Raw genomic sequence first — 20019 nt, 5'->3', positions numbered from 1 at the left:
TCTTAAGAATTGGTTTTAGGGTATGTGGGACAACACAGAAACTCAGGAAAACATTTTTTAGGATTCTGACATGAAGAATGTGAACTGTGAAGTGTATTTTCACCATTCCTTACCATCACATCACCTTTGGCCTCGAAGAGAGAGTGCAAAGCAAATTCAGAATTGGTCCCTCCACCAGGCAATGCACTTGAACAGCACAAGTTCAGGAGGTTCTCCACTGTTGGGAACAATGAGGAGCCACCACATCAGAGAGAGCTCAGTCTCAGGGAAAAACACACCCATCCTAGAGCCAGATGCCCCTGTAGAGGATCAGGCCTTTCCCACCCGGTTCTTGCCTCATGCCAATACCTCTTTGCTGGAGGTCATGGTTTTCTAGTTCTGGCCAGGGCTTCCAAACCAGTGTGGCCTTGTGTGTGTCCTGGGCCAAGGCAGAGACATCCTGAAGTTCTGGGATCTCTGCTTGGAACCTCAAGCCAATGTTGATGCGTCTTTAATGACAAGAACGAAAACAACAGTATGGTCTTCAATTTGAGGTCAAGAGCAACTGTCAGGAACTTGAAAAAGAAGGAAACCAGTTCCCTCTGCAAGAAGAATGCAGGGCCACTTCCTCACAGTGTGATCCTAAAATTCCAGGCATGGCCTTTTCACTGGGATAAGGAACAGCTTTAAGATTGGGGAGAGAGGCTGCAAGGGGCAGGGAGGAGTCGGCCTGGAGCATCGTAGCTCACTATAACTGAGACAGGGAGGGTGCTAATTGCAAGGCAACAGCTGCCCATAGTACGGCCACTGGCACCATTTAACCAGAAAAAAATGTAACAAACATAATGAGCTTATTATATTTATTATTCCTTTCAGACCACTTTCACATAAATTATCCCATCTGAATTTCACAAAGATCTATGATGTAAGCAAGGCAGTGACAATTATTCCCACTTAACAGGCGGGTTAACTAAAGCCTAGAAAGGTTGGGGCACCTGGGTGGCTTAGTTAAGCGTCTGCGTTCAGCTCAGGTCATGATCTCAGGGTCCTGGGATCAAGCTCCGAGTTGGGCTCCATGCTCAGTGGGGAGTCTGCTTCTCCCTCTGCCCTTCCCCCTGCTTGTGCTCTCTCTCTAGTAAATAAATAAAGTCTCTAAAAAGAAAATAAAGCCTAGAAAGGTTACTTCATCAAGGTCAAATAACAAATGGTGCTGGAACTCAGGTTTTTGGATTCCTGACTCAATGTAGTCACCACTCTAACACCAGGTCTTTTCTGCACTTCTCTAGGAAAACAGCACCTTTCTTGGGCTCCTGGATGGCTCAGTCAGTTGAGCCTCCGACTCTTAGTTTCAGCCCAGGTCGTGATCTCATGGGTTGTGGGATCGAGCCTTGAGGCAGGTTCCTCAGTGAGAATCTGCTTGAAAGATTCTCTCCCTTTGCCCCTCCTCCCATTCACCCACGCATATTCCTTCTTTCTCTAAGTAAAAAAAAAAAAAAAAAAAAAAAAAAAAAAAAAACTTAAAAAAAAAGGATAAGAAAAGACAATAATAGCACATTTCTCTTTGAAGCATTGTGGTCCCTACCCCCTACCCACAACTTAAGTACTCAACAAGCCTATTTAGAGGACCAGCCAAGAATCTTAGGGAGAGGACAGGGAAGGAAGCAAGGGCATTTGGATGGAGCCTCATAGAGAGCTGGGTACTCTGACAGGACTGCCTCAATGTCAGTGGGGATGCGCAAGCATATGGCCACAACCAAACTGGCTCATGCAGCTGGAGACCAGGAGACTAGGTTCCCTGAATATAGGGCTTCATGATTTAGTATGCATTGAGTCTTTGGCAAAAGCCTTGAAGCACCAGTACTTGAGAAATACCATGATCCTATAATTTCTATAACTTCTCATTTGGTGCTACTTCTTAAAGTTCCTCATCCTCAGCTGAAGCTTCTGTTCTAATAAAAAGAAAAAAAAAAAGGGATGCCTGGGTGGCTCAGTGGTTGAGCATCTGCCTTCGCCTCAGGGCATGATCCTGGGGTCAGTGGATGGAGTCCCACAACGGGCTCCCTCCTAGGAGCCTGCTTCTCCCTCTGCCTGTGTCTCTACTTCTCTGTCTCTCTCACAAATAAGTAAAAAAAAAATATATATATATATATATATATATATTTCTTTATTTTTTTAATAATAAATTTATTTTTATTGGTGTTCAATTTGCCAACATACAGAATAACACCCAGATATATGTATCTTTAAAAAATAAAATAAAAATAAGTAAATAAAAATGTAAAAATTGGCTTTTTCTTACGGTTCAACATCAATGGTCTGCTCTCCAGGCCCCGGGGTGACTGTCACGTTGCTGCCATCAATGCTGTCTGAAGCACAGAAACCAGAGGTCAGTGATCAACAGGAAAGGGAGCCGAGGAAACTACAGCCAATGAGCAGGGAACCTCAAGTCATAACGGGACGCTCTCCCACCCAACCCCTGCCAGAGTTACCCCCAGGGGTGTCTAAGGAACCGGATGCCATGCGCTGCTAATCGGCTTAGGGTCCCTCATGTCCCACACGGGGTAAGGAGAAGCGTAGAGGAGCCTAGCTGGGCGGCTCCTCTGAGACCATCCTGACTCGAGAGAGAGATGGGGGCTAGCCGGCTCCCCAGGCTCGATCTTTGGGCAGCACGCGCCTAGGAGGTGGAAGCCTGGTCTCGCAGATAATACCTAATCCTATTTGCATATCTACTTAGCACGTTTATTTGGGGGTGTCTCGGGCACGATTATCCAGGGCACAGGCTCACGGAGTGCGCGCACGCCTCCACCGTTGGCTTGTGCCAAGGAGACGGTAGTTCGGGCTCCGGGGTCTCCCCGGCTAGACCGGGGTTCCCCTGAAGGTAGGCATCGGACACTGAATTCGGGGCGTCGCGGGGCCCTCGCCCAGCAGAAGCTGGCGGGGTGCACGAGAGGCCAGCGAAGGAGGGGAGCCCTCCCGGGGAGGCGGGGACTCACTGGAGCGGCACAGCAGCACCCGCGGCGTGGGCGTCAGGGGCGTGAGGGGCAGCTGCGGGTGGGCGCCGGGGCCGTGCCCCGCGATGAGGACGTTGCTGAAGAGCCCCGAGCCCTGGCGCACCGGGCTCAGCATGGGCGGGGGCGTGTAGGGGGGCAGCTCGTGGGCGGGGTCCAGCAGCAGGTGGTCCCCGAGCACGCGCGGGGAGCGCAGCTGGCTCTGATACAGCGTGGCGCCCGAGGCCGAGGCGGCGGGGCTGGCGGTGTAGGAGGGCGGGGGCGGGATGAAGAGCGGCTCGGGCCGGTGCCGGAACTTCTTCTTCTCGGGCAAGCTCTTGAGGGGCTCCTCGGCTTTGGCCGCGCCCGGCTGGTGCTTCCTGGGAATCTCCTAGAACGGGAGGAACGGGCCGGTTTTCGAGTCCTGCGGCTTTCCCCACAGGCCATTGCCACAGGCTGAGGGAAGGAGGGGGGGGCGTCTGCTCTAACGGGGACCCCACCCCCCGCCCCTCGCCTACCCCTGCCTCGAGAAACAGCCAGCGCCGGCTCCGGCTCCCACAGGCGGGTTCCGAGGCCTGACTGGGGAGAAAGCCTCGGTTTGGGAGGAAATCCCTCAGGTCTGGAGGGAGCTGGGGGTGGCGGGAAGGGTGGGTGGGCAAGAAGAATACATTCACATTCTTTATTGCTTATCACCGCATTCCCATCTGGTGAGTGGAATCCAGCCGAGGGGGCCCTTTAATTCCCCCAGCGCTCCCAGGGGACAGACATCGGGGACAGATAACACATGTTCTGAGAAGGGGACAGAATAAATCTACTCAGGGAAGCCGGGCAGACAGAGGCTGTGGAGCAGGAAGAGGGGGACGAGCCTAGCCAAGGCGCCCGGGGCCAGTGACCCGCACTGGGCTCTCCTTCGAGGTAGCTCTGGAGCGGAGGGAGAGCCATCTAGGGTCTTTCAGGCCCCTGTCCTGTGCTTTGCTTTAAAAAAAAAAAAAAATGGATCTGGTGACGCTCCCCCCTCACCACCCCTCACCACTGCTCCCAGGACGTAGCTCATTTGCAGCAAGCCCTTCTCCTGGGTTGCTTCCTGTCAGCAGTGTTAGTTTATCTTATGGCAGCGGAACCAAGCACAGTCTGGAAGGAAGATCTGCCACATGGATACATATATACTAATAAGTAAACATATGCACATAAATAGATAAGCAGGGCATGCCAAAGCCAAACAGAAACAGACTCGGCTTGTGTGCCAGCATCAGCCCGGAGAAACCGAGCGCTCGGTGCGGCTGCGTGCGGCTGCGTGCGGCTGCGGAGGCCCCAGCGCCTCTGCGAGGGCCGGTGGGGATACCTGCAGAAAAGTTCTGGGCCGTCTGTGGTACCCGCCCAGGCCCTGCAGGCCAGTGCCTGCCACCGCTGTAGGGCCTGGCAATTCCCGTGCCCAGGGTGGCCCCGCGAGGAGGCAGCAGGGGGTGATGGGAAAGGTTGGCCGTGGTCATGTGACCAGCTGCCTCCAGGCCATGTGACGGGCTCCAGGCCCCCCTCAGCCCTGTCTCTCCTTCAGCTTCGCTGTGTTCTGGGGGTGCTGTCCCAGCCCCTAGGAGGGAAGTCTCGGGAAGCTGAAGGGGCCGAGAGCCCCCCCTAGGCTTCGGGACCCCCAGGGGGCTCTCCTTAGGCCAGAGTGCCACAACCTGCCTCCTCTCCCCACCAGAGGGCTCCTCACCACCTGAGGCTGAGGTGGAGAGAGAGAGACCTGAGGAGAACTGGGAGTGGACGTCTGTGCCCCCCCTCCCCCGGCCCCCACTCCCAGGCTGGGAAGTAAACCTGAAGCTTTATATCCCATTCCCTGGTAACGGATGAGGTCATCTGAGCACAGACAGAGCTTGCATGGCTTCAACCCTGTCAGAACCCAGACCTCGGATCACAGGGGGCAAAGGTCCCTCTACTTGAGCCTCTGGTCCTGTCACTTCAGCTCTCAACCCCAGGCAGGCAGGGCTCTGGGACCCCCGGCTAGGGAAGCCACCCGGAATTGTTGGGTCTGGATGTCACTTGAGAGGAAGCATTTATAGGGTTCCACGTCTACCAAGCTGTTCAGCCCCTGGAGGTGAAACCACTCACTGAGAGGTTTGACAAGCTCCCCCAGAACAGGGAGACCCCTGGATGAGTCCAACCCCAGACTTGGGGAAGACATGCAGGCTTTGCAAGGGGGAGGGTCTTAGTTGCCCTGCATCCCCAGGGGGGCCCAGTAGCAGAGTGGGGATTAGAACTCAGGGCTCCCTCCCAGACATTTAAGTTTCTTTACATCAAGTGTCAGGTTCTTGCTCTTACTTACTCAATCCCAGCTACATGCTTCTAGTTCGGTTTGTCTCCTTACTTATGACGTCTCTCTTGCCTTTTCTACAAAGCCAGCTTCATCTCTGCCTGTAAAACCCTGCTCAGAACTATCTTCATGGGGGTCTGCTGAGCAAATTCATACCAAACTCCCTGCATCTCCCCAGTCCCTAGTGACTTTAGCTGTCCAGGGGTGCTCCCCTGCAGCCACTCCCAGGGGATCACTGTTTCTCTGCCCTGGTTTTTCTCTCATGGTCTCGAGTGGGGGCGGAGGGTGCTGCCTGGGGCTCTGACCCCTGTGTGACTAGGAACCTTACTGTCTCCAGCTTCAGGCTGAGAGTTCTCCAGGGACAGAAACAGTGTCTCTCCTTCTGAATCAGGAACTTCCCTAGGCAAAGAGGGAGCTTGGCTCTCATTTCATCTCTCTGCCTGTTGCTGGCTCCCAAGTCTTGCAAGTTCACGAGAACCCTCACTCCCAGAAGGTCCCCCTCGGCCTCTCCTCTTCTGAAGCCTTGGTATTACATAGAGAACCAAGAAGGTTCTTTTTGGACTTTTCTAGTTCTTTTAATTATTCACCGTACCCCTATTTTGGCCTAACCCCACCCTCGTGCCACCTGGAATCCCAGCAGCCACTTTTTCTTTGAGGACAAATATGACCCAGCACACCACTTAGTGGGGAGGGAACAGATCTAGATGTAGTCAACCACATGGGTTACAGACTCCCCAGAGGAGGGGAGGGAAGAGGAAAGAAGAAAGGAAGAGAGAAAGAGGAGGGAGGGACCGAGGGGGGGGGTAAGAGAGGGAGGCAAAGGGGGGGAAAGAGAGACATTTCTGCCCCAGAGTCAAGCTAAGCTGCTTGGGTGACACGCTTGGAATTTGAGAAAGAGAAGGAGAACTTAAGAGTGAGTGAGAAACACAAATATCTTTGCTTTCCTGAGATTGGGGGGTAGATGTCTCTCTCAGTGGAGTTACTCTGGGAACCTTAGTGAATTAGGTCCTCTAAGGCTAATAATGCAGGTGGGATACTGAAAATATTAAGCATCCAGTTAGGCTGACCATCAGAATGGATGCCAGGGCTATTGCGTGGAAGCTTGCTGTGCCAAGGGTTTTTACCTCTTTGGCTGCTGGATTTGAGGAGGTCTGCAGATCCTGAAGCTGGGGGGCCAGGGCCCAGCTGAGATAGGACTGAGATAGGACTTCTATATTTTATTATCTGAGATAGGACTTCTATATTTTAATAGCCGTGATTACCAGCTGAGTTATCATGTGTTTTAATTTTGGAATACCTTCAGGCCTCTCAGGATCTAACCCAGACCATTTGCCTGGGAGAGTGACAGGTGTTCACTGGGTAGCAGGCAGTGTGGACAGAGATAGGATTCCCAAGCCAGCCACAGCCATGCTTATGCTCAGGCCAGTGACCCCGGAAGAGCTGCCCCATCTCCAAGAAAGCAAAGGGATGTTCTCACCCCAGGCGGGCGGGGGGCAGAGCAGCAACTCACAGCAGGCGGGTGGGGGGCAGCCCCTTGGGGTGAGTGTGGGGGAGAGAGGGTCATCCTCACGAGCACGGGCATCTCGTCGTCCGACATCGAGCTGGCTGGCTTGTCTCTGGCGGAGGGGGCGGCAACGATGCTGTTGGCGAAGCCCTGAGAGCCTGGCTTGGGCGGGAGAAGCTTGACAGGGATAGACACGGGCATGACCATGGGCGTGAGGCTTTCTGCCTCGGGAGGGAGCTGCGGTGGCGGCGGAGGCGGAGGTGGCAGTGGCGGCTGGGGCTGAGGCTGAGGCTGAGGCGGCAGGGCCTTCTCTCCTTCCTCCTACACAGACAATAAAGGCTTTGATCCTGGGCTGAGAGCAGCCAGTCCCAGTGGGGATGCACTTTGCTTTTCCTGAAATGTTGCAGGGCATCACACATGGGTGGTAGAGAGCCACTGCAGGGTGGTTTCCTTCCTGCAACCCTGAGTCCCTTGGCTCAAGTGATGCCAGTTGGCAGTGGGCAAGGCCATGCACTCTATTTTCTATGTTAAAAAAAAAATCTTGACTGTTATCACTTGTATAATTAAAACAGATCTTTTGTTGTTGTCATAACTTTTAAAGAAAAGGAATGGACTGGTAGGCACAAAATAAAACATAATAAGCTCTTGTGTAGGACCTCTTAATTCTACAAGCCTCAGTGTACTCATCTGTCAAATGGAAGACAAAGCTCTTGTATTTGGAATGGTGAGGAGATGGGAGTGACCTGGGGTATCCACAATTTTGATGAACAGGGAGTTAATCCCATAGACTTTAATTTAGATCAACAATTATCTAAAGAATTTAAGAAATTCTTGGCATTTTTAAAATTCTTTGCATTTTTAAATCTTTCTCTAAAACTGCATGGATACCTCACCACATGGATATCCTCTCTGGATAATCCTATAATTTAAAGACCTTCCATTGCTAGAGTCTAACACTAGCACACTGGTGAATAGAAAATGTTGGTCACATTTGCTTTCTCTGGCCATCGGCTACTAATTTGGAAGGCCCAAGAGACTCTGGTCTTAGGTGCTTTAAGCAACAGAAGTTAAAAATAATGTTGCATCTACATGTTTTCTTTGCTGTCTTTTCCAGAAAGAGGAGAAACTAGGATCCCTCAAAAGATTTCCAGTCCCCCTGCTTTTGACTCTTGTTCATGAAACCAGTGGAAGTGGAGTCTGTTTAATCTGGCTAGCTCCTAGCATCAAAGCTTAAGTACTCCTGTTAGGGAAGGACTGTGCTTCCCCAGATGCCCACCTGGGGGTCACATTACTCTCTGTCTGATGGCAGCAAAGCAAAGCAAGCAACACATGGTCTGGGAAGGGCCAGGCACTGGCTCCCGCTAACCTGTTTGAGACTGGGGGAGGCTCTCATTCCCCCATGGGACCGCATGTGGCCATTCAGGGCAGGCAGGCTCTTGAATTCCTTCAGGCAGATGGAGCACGTCAGTTTGTTCTTGGCATCAAACTGCTCCCCAAACACTCCTTTTGGTTGGCTACTGCTCAAGGGTAGAGCCAAACGGAGAGGACATACATGTTGACAAAGAGGAAGGGTGACTTACCACAAGACCTCACACCCCGCAATGAACCCATTTCATTCATCCAGTGCTCCCAGGGTCCCACTTGTGTTATCCCAATACCGTTCAGAGAACTAAGCCCACTTTACAGAAGGAAAACTGAGCCTCAAGAGTGGGAAAGGGCTTGCTCAAAATCATGCAAGAGTTGAAAAAAACATCCTTCATTTTAGGCCGTCAAGTGCTGGGTTTTTTCCACTTTTGACCTATTATCTTTCTAGGGTCGCCTCGGGCCTCCTCTTCCAGAAGCCCTCCCTTAGAGACACATGTCTAAGTACTCTGGTTCAGCCTCTAGACAGCATGTTGTAGCAGTCTGTCAGGTTCTGACTAAGAATTTACCATGCCTGTGATGGGGGGAAATAAGTCTGTACTACTCAATGCTGCATTCTCAAAGCTTAGCTCTATGCCTGACACTCAGTAGGTATTCAATAAATACTGACTGGTGGACAGAACATGGCCTTCGGAGTCAATCCCAATATTGCCACTTACTTGATGTACAAATCTAAGCTCTGAGCCTGTTTTCTCATCTGTAAAGTCACAGGAATGCAACTAAGAATGGTCAAGTGCTTACTATATGCTAGGCACATGGTAATCCTACCCACCATCACTGGAGTTGCTTTATTACACAAAATAGAGAGTGCCTAGCACACAGTAAACACTCAAACACAATAGCTGCTATTCTTATTATAAACTTCCTTGAGAAACTGACTTTGAATTTGAAAATGAATCTTGATAGACAACCCAGGAACACCTCCCAGTCTCCCAAAATGCCAACATGCCTTCTTGCATCCATCCTACCTTGACTCGGGGGACCCTGGCTGGGCTCTGCCATCAGGTAGGTGCATCTAATTTGAGCCATGCAGGACACCGGAAGAAAGAAGAAAGAGAAAAAAGTGTGTTTCTGATGGGAGGAATCATTGAGCTCAGGGAATCCCAGGGCCTGCACTTCTAGTATGCTTCCCCCAGCTCACAGGGCCAGCAGGTCGTTCACTTCTTTCCCTCGCTTCCCCAAGCCCCCCAACTCAGTAACACACCCACTTCGGCAGCTGCCACCAAGCCACCAGCTCGCCAGGACTCAATCCCCTACCTCGTTCCTTCCTTTTCTCCCCATCCACCACTGTGTGCATAGATAGGCTCCATTCCCGAGAGAGGCATGGAACAAGAGAGCTGCATAACACAGCATCATGCCCAGAGATCTCCTGCTGGTCAGGTCAGCTGTGGCCATGTCACCTTATTCTTATATTCAAAAAGGCTCCCCCAGTTACCACTGGGCCTGGGTCTCAAACAAGATAGGGTCAAGGAGAGCTCGTCTCCAGCCTCCATCAGAGCCCTCTCTCCATCTACCCTGATCCCATTCAAGGTTTCCTTCTCCCCGGAGCCTGTTGTCATACGAGTGTAGCTCCCAGGAACATGACAGGGCATGAGCAGTGCCCAGCACACAGGAACCTTCTTGTGGCAAATACATTTGAGAAACAAACGGTTAATGACCACGGCCCACAGATCTGCGGACGATCTTTGTCTGGCTAGATTGTTTTTTGAAAAGTCCTGAATAAGAACACCATCAGATAGGGCATCTACCTTCCAGGCCACCACAGCTGGCACCATTCCTCACTGTCTCCTAACGAGTCACGTTAAAAAAAAAAAATTTTTTTTTTAACAAGTCACTTTTATTACTCACTTTACCTGCCTGGATCCTGAGGGCAGCTCAGAGTCTCATCTCTGGGAGACGCACAACACACACACATCAGCATAGCACAGGCTCTGAGAAGCCCCTCAGCGTTGCAACCAGATTCTCTATAGGAATCCTCCAATGTATTTACCTGGAGAACTCACCCCACCCCCCATCCCCACCTTATCTATTAAACATTCTATGGTATTCCTGGTCGGAGCAATATACTTGGAGAAATGCTGTCATAATTTGGTCACCTTCCCAAAGGGGGAACAGTTTCACAAAGGAATTCCCTGAGGATTCAGACCTAAGGGGGCCAGACCCCCAACCCCACCCCCTGTGTGGTCCCTGGGCCCCCGAGTCAAGCCTTGACCACATGCATCATTCAGGACCTTGTATGGTATTATGGGCATTGCTGCAGCAAGACTGTAAGCTCACTGGGCAAAGGACTGAATTGAAATTGATCCTGCATTCCATGTGCCTGGCACAGACAGCATCAGGCACATGTGCATTAAGGTTCGTGGTGTGGATAAAGAACAAAAGCACTGGAGGGGCTGGTGAGAGGGGTGGGCACGACCTAGACTCTGCTCTGGCCGGCGCTATAGCACACCAAGATCCTCCAAGCTGCGCCCACCATGAGAATACCTGGGGCCACAGGGCACTGGGAGACAGCTGCTGGTGCTGAGGCCCCATGTTGTTGAGGTGGATCCCGCTGGGGGATAGGAGCGGCCGATGGGGGAGAGCCCCGGCGAGCCGGTTCAGGTCCGAGCTTGCCGGATCTCCCATTCCTGCATCGGGAGGCCCCAGGTCGCCGTGGGAGCTCAGCATGGTCTGGGCCTGCCTGTCGCTTGGGTAAGTCTTGGGCTGACTGTCCTCGCGTTGCTGGTGCTGGGGCAGGTGGCTCTGCTGGCAGAGGGGGTGGCCGTAGGGCTGCTGGGGCTCCTGGTAGTAGTACTGGGGCATGGAGCCCAGCTGGATCAGCTGGACGGCATGCGCCTGCTCCGGGGCATACTGGTGGGGGTCCCTGTGATACGAAGGGGGCTGTAGGTGCATTTGCTGCTGTTGCTGCTGCTGCTGTTCTTGCAAGTGCTGCATCATGGGTTGGGACTGGTAATACTGAGGTATCTGCATCGGACCCTGCCGCTGCTGCAGCTGCAGCTGCTGTTGCTGCTGCTGCTGAGGCTGTGGCGGGCGGATCTGCTGCTGCTGCTGCATTTCCTGCAGGGACATATGCTGCTGCCCGGCCTGCTGCTGTTGCTGCTGTGGCGGCGGGTAATACTGGTGCTGCTGCATCTGCTGCATGTGCTGGGACAGCACCTGAGGGGCTTGCAGTGGCTGTCCTCCCTGCACTGGCATCTGAGCCAGTGGCTGCTGGTAGTCATAATACAGGTGGCCCTGGCTAGCGTGTGGCCCCACCTGAAGAGTTGGTTTGGACAGCCCACTGGGGAAACCAGGGTGAGCCTGCTGGGGCACCTGCTGGTAGCGAGCAGGAAGAGCCGGCGCTGGGGGCTCCATGGGCTTCTGGGACAGCAGCTGTCGGAGGGCGCTGTCTGGGGCTCCGTCCATCACTGCTGACTGGGTGTGCAGCACCTGGGCCATATTGTTGACCTGAATTCGCAGGTTTTGGTTGGCGAACACCTGGGTGAAGGAGTCTAGCTTGTGCAGGACACCGCTGGTGAGTTTCTGGGTCCGGATCTCGCTGGCCTGGGAGTAGGTATATTGGTAGCCATCGGCGGGCTCAGCCTGGGCCGGTGTCCCCCACACCATGTTAGAGTTGGTCAGGTTGCTGCGTAGCTGGACGTGGTTTCCAGGCCCAGTATGACCTCCCCACCCTCCCTGCCTTGAGGGATCCACTTGGCCAACGTTTTTGGAACCAACAGGCAAGCCTAGACCATCCCGAGTATCTTGAGGGAAGTGGGGGGAGATGGGTGACGCCTGCGGGGCATCCATTCCAGCCCCTGTGACCGTATTCCCATAGTTGTGGTTCAGCCCACCATGGATGCCAAGCGGTGGCTGTTGGTAGAAAAGGTTCTCACCACTGTGGGCCACGTGATTGGTCTTGTACAGCTGCTGATCCCCCATGGTGCCTGCCTTGGCCGTGAATGTCCAGCCACAAAACCATAAAAAAAGGTCAATGAGACAAACCCAAAAGGACTGAGACCCTGAGAAGCTGAGAGAAGGCGTCCACACTATTCCACGGCTGACATGTCGGTGAACGTGGCTGCAGCCAGATGTTCCTGTTGGCCTGTACCACTCATGTGCAGAGTGGGGGGCTTTACATCCTCACGTGGGCTGAGGTATGGACTAAACACCACCGTGGTGCAGAGATGCCACTCACACCTGCAAGACAAAGTGCAAAGCACAGGACAGGATTTAAGTGGATGCTTTTTTAGATTTTACGTATTTGACAGAGAGAAAGAACACAAGCAGAGGGAGCAGTAGCCAGAGGGAGAGGGAGAAGCAGTCTCTCCACTGAGCAGGGAGCTGGACGTGGGGCTCGATCCTAGGACCCTAGGACCATGATCTGAGCCAAAGGCAGATGCCCAACCGACTAAGCCACCTAGGTGCCCTTACTTGGATGTTCTGGTAAGAACAATTACATCTACACTGACCAATTAGAGAATTTTTTTTCTAAAGATTTTATTTATTTATTAATGAGACAGAGAGAGGGAGGGAGAGGGAAAGAGAGGGGCAGAGACACAGGCAAAGGGAGAAGCAGGTGCCATGCAGGGAGCCCGATGCAGGACTCATCCGGGGACTCCAGGATCAGGCCTTGGGCTGAAGGCGGCACTAAACCGCTGAGCCACCCAGGCTGCCCCGGTTAGAGAATTAAATACAAAACAGGAGACTTGATTTGGAGTAGCCTGTTTTGTACACTGCACACCATTTACCCCAATTCTGCATATCTGGACCCTCATGTGAGTAGTGAACTCTCTTTCAAAGCCCATTGCTCAATGCCTCGTTAGTTCATTGATTTGTTAATTCATTGTTTTACTCACTGATTAATCCTTCCATTCATCTGGGACTCTAGGATCTGCAGGGGATGTGAAGACGTTTAAGACATTCATTTATCAACTTATCTGCTCAACAAATACTTATTCGACACCTACTAAGTGTAAGGCACAATGCCAGGAAATGATTAAGACAAGCCTCAGCTCTTGAGATGTTTATGGTTAGAAAAGGTGATGACGGGTCACATGATTAAGTACGCACGTAATAAAAAGGTAAAAATAACAGATAAGGGAACTCATAGACTGCAGAGCTAATGCCGGATAAGAATGGAATTGGAGAAAGTTTGAAGGAGGAGTATTGCTAACACATTAGTTTGCCTGTCTGGTCAACACAATTCCCTGCTTTCTGAGGTCCCTGCTCAAGGAAACATCTACACACAGTGCTGACCTGGCACAAAAAACCATACTGAGACAAGTCTTAGAACCACGAACTAGGAAATGTGGGGAGACTGGTTTAGTCTGGTTTGAGTCATATAGGTTCTTTAGGGGACTTCTAATTAGGGTCTGTAGATTCCTGGGAGTACACGAACACTTTCCAAGCACTACATACGCACTCAAAGTTTTAAGAGAGAGTTTTTGTTTCTCTTAATTCCCAGGGCCTCAAACTTCCATAGAAGCTGTTTTCTGGAACTGATTGGTGACAAAGGTACAAGTTGACCTTTAATACCTGCACTCTCACAAATGCCTTCCTTCTCTACAAAAGAAAGACAGACCTCTTACTCACCTCATCCCAAATCTTAACTGGGCTTATTATCGCCCCAGCAGCCCGCCCCACTCCTGGCCACCATGTAAAGCGACATCTAGAAAGCTGAGAAAACCAGCAACTCTAATAAATGAGAAGTGAATCTTCTTTGAAACTGGATGGTTTCCAATTCCTTATTATTATTAATAATAATAGGAAGGCCTAGTAGAAGTAATTAAAGTCTGTTAGTGATAAATCACTATGTGATATTCAGTATATAACTCAAAGCAGATCAAGAACTGAGTGATCTTTTTTTTTTTTTTTTAAAGATTTTATCTATTCACGAGAGACACAGAGAGAGGGGCTGGGACTCCAGGATCACACCCTGAGCTGAAGGCAGGCGCTAAACCACTGAGCCACCCAGGGATCCCAAGTGATTCTGTTTTATTTTTTTATTTTTTATTTTAAATTTTTATTTATGTATTTATTTATTTATGTATTTATGTATTTATGTATTTATGTATTTATTTATTTATTTATTTATTTATGATAGTCACACAGAGAGAGAGAGAGGCAGAGACACAGGCAGACGGAGAAGCAGGCTCCATGCGCCGGGAAACCGACGTGGGATTCAATCCCGGGTCTCCAAGATCACGCCCTGGGCCAAAGGCAGGCAGGCACTAAACCACTGCGCCACCCAGGGAATCCCTTTTTTTTTTTTTAATTTTTTTTTTTTTATAAGTGATCCTGTTTTAACAAAACTTCTATTTCTATCAGTACATGCAACTGAGGATATTCAGGGTGTACATATATATGAATAAAAAATGGAAATGTAATCAATCTTGGCCCCTGTCTCATATCTCATACAATATGTAATATTCTTCCATGGATATAAAAACAAACTGAAGAAATAACCCAACGCCAGCAATATTCTATTTCTGGACATGGTGGTAACTGTATGAGTGTGTTTACTTGGATAATTCAAGCTGAACGCTCTGACCTGGTCACATGTAGGTATGTGTGTTGTAAGTCAATAAATTTTATTTTAAAAAGTCATCCAGGGATCCCTGGGTGGCACAGCGGTTTGGCGCCTGCCTTTGGCCCAGGGCGCGATCCTGGAGACCCGGGATCGAATCCCACATCAGGCTCCCGGTACATGGAGCCTGCTTCTCCCTCCGCCTGTGTCTCTGCCTCTCTCTCTCTCTCTCTCTCTGTAACTATCATAAATAAATAAAAAATTAAAAAAAAATTAAAAAAAAAAAAGTCATCCAGCATTATCATCTCACTAAGAGATGCATCTTCAGTATAATTTTAGTTTTTGTGTTTATTAATAATTCATCCAAATTAATAATACATTTGTGTTATTTTGATTAATCGTGTCCCATTAATAATTTTTTTAAAGATTTTTATTTATTTACTCATGAGAGACACACACACACACACAGAGAAAGAGAGAGAGAGCGAGAGAGAGGCAGAGACACAGGCAGAGGGAGAAGCAGGCTCCATGCAGGGAGCCCAACGTGGGACTCGATCCCGGGTCTCCAGGATCACGTCTGGACTGAAGGTGGTGCTAAACCGCTGAGCCACCCAGGCTGCCCCTATTAATAATTGTTAACAATAACTCAGACCAGAAGAAAATTTTAATACTCAGAGTTTTATGATTTCAGGAAATTAAATAAGTTTTCATTTTATATAAAATCGCTACAGAGAAATGTGATAGGGAAACAAACGAAAGAGTTTTAAGCATGAAATAGATTACACATATTCCATTAGGATAAAATTCCACTGGGGAAGTGAACAGAAATAAAATTTCAAGAAGAAAAAAGAACACTATTAGTGAAGAGCATGTTCATGCATTTTTAAAACGGATGATGGTAGATATCAAATGCCTGTTGTGCTTAGATTCTACTGGATAAATTTAAAACAATGATGTAATAGTTTTACTTAAAAATATCAATGTTTACAATATCCTGGAGCTTGCATCTTCTGCAAATGTATGATAAAAAATGTAGGTGTAAACTTGAAAATGTGTGAGGAGGGTCATTACGTTTACCGCATTCTTTCATGGGAGATTTTAAGACCACTGCAGTAGCCCCCTCCAACTGGAAGCTAGACTGAGTTGGTCTCTGTCCCTTCCTAAAAGATGAGAGATGAACAAATTCAGAGCAAGGGATTTGGTTTGGTTTGGTTTGGTAGAATGAAGGATGGATGAAGAGAAGCAGTGGGAAGAAACCATGGTTGGCCAAAGAGAGCTGGAGTAGATCCTGAATGTGACCATGAATGGCTGTTGAAGGCTTCTGAGCAGAGGCACAAGGACGTCAGGTTTGATGGCGCTATAAGCTTCAGGAGCAGGGAGACCAGCTCCCCTCCTGAAAATTACGTCTGTATCACCTGTGAGCTTGCCAGAATTTCAGAATCTCAGGCTTCCGCCTACATGTATTCAATCAGGATCTGTATTTTATCAGGACCCTCAAGTGATTTGTGTGCAGATTAAAATTTGAGAAGCGATGGATCAGCAGGCTCTCACTGCATCCAGGTTAGACATAATTAACACCTGAACTTGGATGATGGTGAGCAGAACAGAAGGAGAAATGAGAGAAACATGCCCCTTGTGCTGCCAAAGGGAAGTGACTCTCCTGCAGGGGCTTACCACCCAGTAAGAGGAGACCCCCCTCCTTTTCTCACACAAGCTCTCCCCCTTGACATCCTCACTTACCATTCTACCTTGCTGACTTGCAATCACCACTTCCAGACCAGAGGGTCTGGGCTCCTGCTCAGTTGCTCACCCCAAAGTCTACTTCCGTGCTCAAAGGCAAAGTCAACCTCATATTCCCCAGAATGGACGCTCCTGTAATAACTCTTGCCCTTGACTCCTCTCTCTTCCTTAACCAACCACTACAATATGATAGGGAAGCAATTTACCTCCTAATATTTTCTTAACTGCATCCCTTTTCCTCCAGTTCTATTACTATCACCTTAATCTAAGACTCCTCATTTGTCTTCCAGACTATCCCAACAGCCTTCCAACTGCTTTTGGTCTTGTCCATGCTCCAGCCAGCAGCAGCAGAATGAACTTTTAAAACATAACTCTGGGGGATCCCTGGGTGGCTCAGCAGTTTGGCGCCTGCCTTCGGCCCGGGTGTGATCCTGGGGTCCCGGGATCGAGTCCCACATCGGGCTCCTGGCGTGAAGCCTGCTTCTCCCTCCTCCTGTGTCTCTGCCTCTCTCTCTCTCTATATATATATCTATCATAAATAAATAAATAAATCTTAAAACAAAACAAAACAAAACAAAACAAAACAAAAACCATAACTGATCTCATCACTGACCAAAATCCTTTGATGGCATCCTAGCGCTCTTAGGTTACAAATCAAAATCATGAACAAGGCTGATTGGACAGTTTGTCCCAGTCTGGCAATGTAGCTCTCCTTTACTTTGTTCTTTACCCCCTTCTCATCACACCACCCCGGCCATTCTGGTCTTCTCTCAGTTTCCTGAAGCTGCCACACTGCCTCCCACAACAGGACCTTTGTACATGCTGGTGTCCCCCCACGCCCCTAACTTTTGAGAGCTGTGCCTTTTCCCATATTCTCTTTACCTAGTCACATCCCGGGGATTCCTCATTCAGATCTCAACCCAGACTCTATTTCCTAAGAAAGTCTACTCTGACCGTAACCACAGGTCAACGTCAACATCAGGGTCATTTCTTACACATTCCTTTCTTTCAAACCCATCTTCTTAGTCTGTAATTGTACTTCCACCAGTGCCATTATTTGATTAATGGATCTCTAACTACTAGAGCAGGGACCACGTCTATTTTTGCCTATTATTCTGTTCCCAAAACCTACCATAATGCCCAGCATACTGTAGGCCCTCCAATAAAGATCCGTTGAAGGAGGGTGATATTTGTTGAATGAGTGAATTGATGAATGAAAAAAAATTAAGATAACAATGATCAAGTGTCCCACTGAATTGGTATCAGCATAAAAAGACACTCAGTGTCTTTTTTATTTTAAATATTTATTTATTTATTTATTTATTTATTTATTTATTTATTTATTTATTTATTTATGATGATAGTCACACAGAGAGAGAGAGAGGCAGGGAATGAATGTTAAGTTCTTATGGAGAACAGTTAGATCTACTTGGATCTTGATGGACAAATAGGGTTCATACAGAGATGAGAGGACCAGGAAGAGTGTTCTGGCTGAGGGAATGGTGTGTACAAAAGCATCAAGTCAGGTTCAGGTGTCTATGTCAAGAACTCATGATCTGACTGAACTTGTATGGCAGGGATGAACTGTGGGAGCTTTAAAATAACCTCCAGCAATGTTATCCTGTGGGCATCAGGCTTGGTGGTAACAGAATGCCCTGCCTAGCTTAAATCTCACCACTTCACCCTACCCCCAAAGGCTTTGCACCACATTACCTCCCACAGGAAGAATTACTTACCGAAACTCACCAGATTTTGACCATGACCTGATTTCATGTCCCTCTACCATGCCCCTGTGGGTGGAATGGAAGCTAGATAATTTTACTTTGGTTGATGTGTCTGCTTTGTGCTCTGAGCTACAGGAATCTATTCTTTATTCCCTAGTATTTTTCAGAACTGGAAATGTAGTTTATTTACAAGTACAAAACCCTACAAAGTCAGAAGTAGGCTCCCAAAATGTGGTTCCTGGGTCAGCAGCATAAGCATCACACGGAAACTTGTTATAAGTACTTATTCTTGGCTCCAGACCCACTGAATCAGAAACTTGGTTGGGGGACATGCAATCTGTGTTTTAATGGGCCCTCCGTTGAGTCTGATGTCCTCTCCAGTTGGAAGACTCCCATAAAGCTCATCTAGTCTCCCTACAGGACAGATTCAGAAGGTGAGGCCCAGAAATGTTAAATTTATATATTTTAAATTTTTAATTAATTTCTCCCAAAACTTAAATACTTTCTGTGTAAAATTTATATCTATCTATCTATCTATCTATCTATCTCTTAAATAGGAACTATATTTATGTGGTTCAAAATTCAAAAGGCATAACAGAGTATACAAAAGAATGAAAATTACCTGAAATAACTAAATGCTTAAAAAGAAAGTGAAAAGTTAGAGCAAAAATTTTTTTAAAAGGTATATGTGAAAAGGTTTCTTCTTATCCTTATTCCCATATACCCAGCAGCCCAGCCTTCTTGGGATAATCACTCAGATTCTTGTGTGTTTTAGGAACATTTCATGCTCATATAAGAATGCTTATACACACCCCTGCCTCCATGCCTTTTGCAAAGACAGTAGCATGCCGCAGTTTAACATCTTGTCAAAAGCCTTTTGGTTTTTAAAGATTTTTATTTATTTATTTGGGAGAGAGAGCATGAGCAGAGGGGAGTGGCAGAGGGAGGGAGAAGCAGACTCCCCACTGAGCAGGGAGCCCAAAGCAGGACTCGATCCCAGGACCCTGAGATCATGACCTGAGCTGAAGGCAGATGCTTAAACCGACTGAGCCACTTAGGCACCCCAAAAGGTATCTTAAATATACCATTTACAACTGAGAAACTATTCTTCTTGGTAGATTAACTGATCTCCTAAAATTGTCATAAAACCATCTCAGGATTCAAGTCTTAATGACTTTTCTAACAAGGTTACTACTTTGCTCATTATGGAAAACATTTCCTATTGGGTAACTGGCATCAGGAGCTTTTTCACTCATGAACTAATTAACAGAACTACTACTTTCACATTTCTTTGATCAATTTCTTCCTTAGAGCAAGACTCCGGGATTCCAGATTGGAATCAACAAATGGAGGCTTACTCAGAACCCAAGGTGCCCCCTCCATTTCGCATGGAAGCATTATAGCCACACGGCTTGCTTCCATGCCCATCTGCCCACTGGCTGTCCAGTCATTCCAAGGCAGGGATGGCATCCTCCTCATCTTGTGTCCCAGTGACTGGGATACAGCAGATGCTCAGTCCACGCTCATTGAATTGAGACACTGAGTCAAACAAATGAGACGGAGAGCACTTCACCCCTGACAGGGACCCAGGGACAGAATCTATTCTTTTCTGTTTTGGGTCAAGTGCCCTACAGCACCAGATTCAAGGGATAATGTAGATAATGCTCTGCACCGACTTTTTTTTGGCACAGGAGTTCTTCTGTACAGGGCCAGCTGGTAAATATTCTCAGGTTTGTGGGCCATACAATCTGTCACCACTTTGCAGCTGCGTGAAAGCAGCCATACAACGATATATACATGAATAGGCATGGTTGTGTTCCAATACAACTTTATTCACGGACACT

General features: G+C 48.6%; 1 protein-coding gene across 23 annotated transcripts in view; it reads right to left on the bottom strand.

Annotated features, from left to right (window-relative positions):
• The window catches only part of TRERF1 (transcriptional regulating factor 1), a 209989-nt gene that overhangs the window by 28153 nt on the left and 161817 nt on the right, over positions 1-20019 (bottom strand). For 14 of the 23 annotated variants that reach the window (XR_005990218.1, XM_041770769.1, XM_041770804.1 and 11 more), the window contains 8 exons: positions 10688-12382; positions 9172-9218; positions 8148-8298; positions 6755-7102; positions 2973-3357; positions 2279-2345; positions 349-488; positions 114-217 (listed from right to left, as the gene is read on the bottom strand). Coding sequence is in view for 22 of the 23 variants with exons in the window: in XM_041770769.1 (XP_041626703.1) it covers positions 114-217; positions 349-488; positions 2279-2345; positions 2973-3357; positions 6755-7102; positions 8148-8298; positions 9172-9218; positions 10688-12124 (2679 nt within the window). In the remaining variant the exon portion in view is untranslated. The remainder of the gene's footprint in view (positions 1-113; positions 218-348; positions 489-2278; positions 2346-2972; positions 3358-6754; positions 7103-8147; positions 8299-9171; positions 9219-10687; positions 12383-20019) is intronic. The other 9 variants (XM_041770905.1, XM_041770915.1, XM_041770923.1 and 6 more) reach the window with 5 other exon arrangements.

The sequence above is a fragment of the Vulpes lagopus genome, chromosome 1 (assembly GCF_018345385.1).
Source record: "Vulpes lagopus strain Blue_001 chromosome 1, ASM1834538v1, whole genome shotgun sequence".
Lineage (NCBI taxonomy): Eukaryota > Metazoa > Chordata > Mammalia > Carnivora > Canidae > Vulpes > Vulpes lagopus.
Note: the sequence above shows the minus strand (reverse complement) of the source record. Positions and strands in the feature narration are given on the sequence as shown.